Source organism: Sitodiplosis mosellana, unplaced genomic scaffold (assembly GCF_009176505.1).
Source record: "Sitodiplosis mosellana isolate CC-2019 unplaced genomic scaffold, AAFC_SMos_1.0 Smas_scaffold_6451, whole genome shotgun sequence".
In the NCBI taxonomy this organism is placed as follows: Eukaryota; Metazoa; Arthropoda; class Insecta; order Diptera; family Cecidomyiidae; genus Sitodiplosis; species Sitodiplosis mosellana.
The window spans coordinates 1-2,172 of record NW_022601676.1 but is presented as its reverse complement, the minus strand read 5'-3'; the positions used below and the strand labels follow the sequence as shown (position 1 = coordinate 2,172).

General features: G+C 41.4%; 1 protein-coding gene across 1 annotated transcript; it reads left to right on the top strand.

Annotated features, from left to right (window-relative positions):
- Window positions 1–237: 237 nt before the first annotated feature.
- Window positions 238–2,164, top strand: LOC129579718 (mRNA-capping enzyme-like; the record flags this gene model as incomplete). The annotated part of the gene is made up of 5 exons (XM_055469886.1): window positions 238–611; window positions 888–1,237; window positions 1,319–1,377; window positions 1,467–1,756; window positions 1,865–2,164. Coding segments are annotated over exons 1-5 (1,233 nt in total), but the record flags the coding sequence as incomplete, so codon positions are not given.
- Window positions 2,165–2,172: the final 8 nt, after the last annotated feature.

The following is a 2,172-nucleotide window of genomic DNA, read 5'->3' as shown; positions in this document are numbered from 1 at the left end:
CATGGAGAATCATTCTTCTTGCTGTTGTTGTTCTCGTTTGCTGTGAAGTGGAATTTTTAACAAATATTATGGTAGCATCCAATTTTGAAACGGAAAAACCAAAAAAAACAACAAGAAGAAAGAGTCGGGAGAAGGGGAGTGAACAAAAAAGGAGAGATGGCTCGCAATATATGTCAATGTGAACGACACATTAGACAAAAGTGACAGTTCATTCCGTAGCACAACATACGAATGTGTGCAAGAGAGAAACCATAAACTGTCACTAGTTTCAGTATATGATTTACTTTTGAAAAGAGTTGTTGTCTAAAATTGAAAACTGGTGCAAGCAGCAAAGTATTCGAGATAAGTTTGAGTGCTCGCGTTATTGTGGGATCTCAATGGATAACAGTCGGTTTTATGGTGGCCACAATAGCAATGGTCATGGGAGCGATGATCGAGATCCGGGCCCAATACCCGACCGATGGCTGCATTGTCCACGCACAGCCAAATCATTTATTGCCCACAAATTTTTCGCATTCAAAACCCCGTTGAGCCTTCGTTTTGCATCAAAAATGGAGCCACAACACTTCTTCACACCAGACATGGTCTTCAGCTACATGAAATCGGAAAAGGTAACCATCGCATACAAAACCCCATCTCTTCACTTACGTACGATTGAATGAGAAAAGAACATGAAATACTTTGCAATGCCTAAAGTGGCTTTCACTTGCGTCGTCATTAATCTCTTCTGAAGTAAATCTTGATACGTCAACACATAATTTTTTTTTCTTTCGAAATTATTTCCCCAATCTTGCCTGATATGACTGTGAAAATGAAGCGAAACTTCTCTATATGTGCTCTTATCTTTCTATCTCTCTCTCTCTATGCCAATTGGTTTTGGTGTTTAGAAGAAGCTCGGACTTTGGATTGATTTGACAAACACAACACGTTTTTATGATCGACGCGATATTGAAAGCCGCGATTGTCAATATTTCAAATTGAAATGTCGTGGTCACGGCGAAACGCCGTCGGTTGAACAAACACAGTCATTCATCGAGATTGTCGATACGTTCATGGATCAGCATCCATTGGAATACATCGGTGTACACTGTACGCATGGCTTCAATCGAACGGGTTTCTTAATTGTTGCATACATGGTCGAACGAATGGACTGCTCCGTTGACGCAGCCCTTCGGGAATTTGCGTTCGACCGGCCACCAGGCATTTACAAACAAGACTACATAAATGAATTGTTCAGGTAGAAATTTGCCCCGGAAACTATTGTCTTGTTTCCCTCTTTTGGTTAAGCGGTTTTACTTAATGCATTCTTAATTTACAGACGCTACGAAGACGAAGAGGACGCAATCGCGGCTCCAGAGCGGCCCGATTGGTGCTTAGGTAGGTGCAATTCCGTATTCGAATGCTTAACGATGTCAAATTCTTTGTTTCATGTGATGTAACCATAATTTCGATACGTCTCCAAACAGAATACGATGACGGTGATGGTGATGGCGACGGCGATGGCGAACAAAGCCACGATAATAGTTATAGTTATACTGAGCAACAAAGTACGACACCAAGCAAACGAAGACTTGAAAATGGATCAACCTCAAGTGAACCAGATAGCGCGGCCAACGATGAAACTGATGAACCAAAAGATGGCGAAAGTAGTACCAGCGCCGAAGGTGTGCCAAAAAAGAAGCGACGGAAGGAATTCCTCAATTTGAATGCAACATTCATGGCTGGCGTACAAGGTGTGAAACTTGTTATTGATCAGGTATGTGTATTTTCATTTCGTTTCGAAATAAGACAGATTCAACGGAGTTGTTCCATTATATTTGTCTATTTTCAATGGTATTCATCTCCAATGCTTTCATTATAACAGCCGCGATTAGGCGATTTACAAGAAACCATTCAAAAAATGTGCAAATTTGAAAAAAGTGGCTTCCCTGGCTCGCAACCTGTCTCAATGGATATGAACAATTTGCGACTATTGGGCGAAAAACCATATCGTGTATCGTGGAAGGCAGATGGTACGCGATACATGATGCTTATCAAACAAAAGGATGAAATCTACTTCTTTGATCGTGATAACTCCTGCTTCCAAGTGTCCGGCATTCGATTCCCCTGTCGCGATGACTTGAACACTCACATTTATGATACTCTCGTCGACGGTGAAATGGTAATCGACAA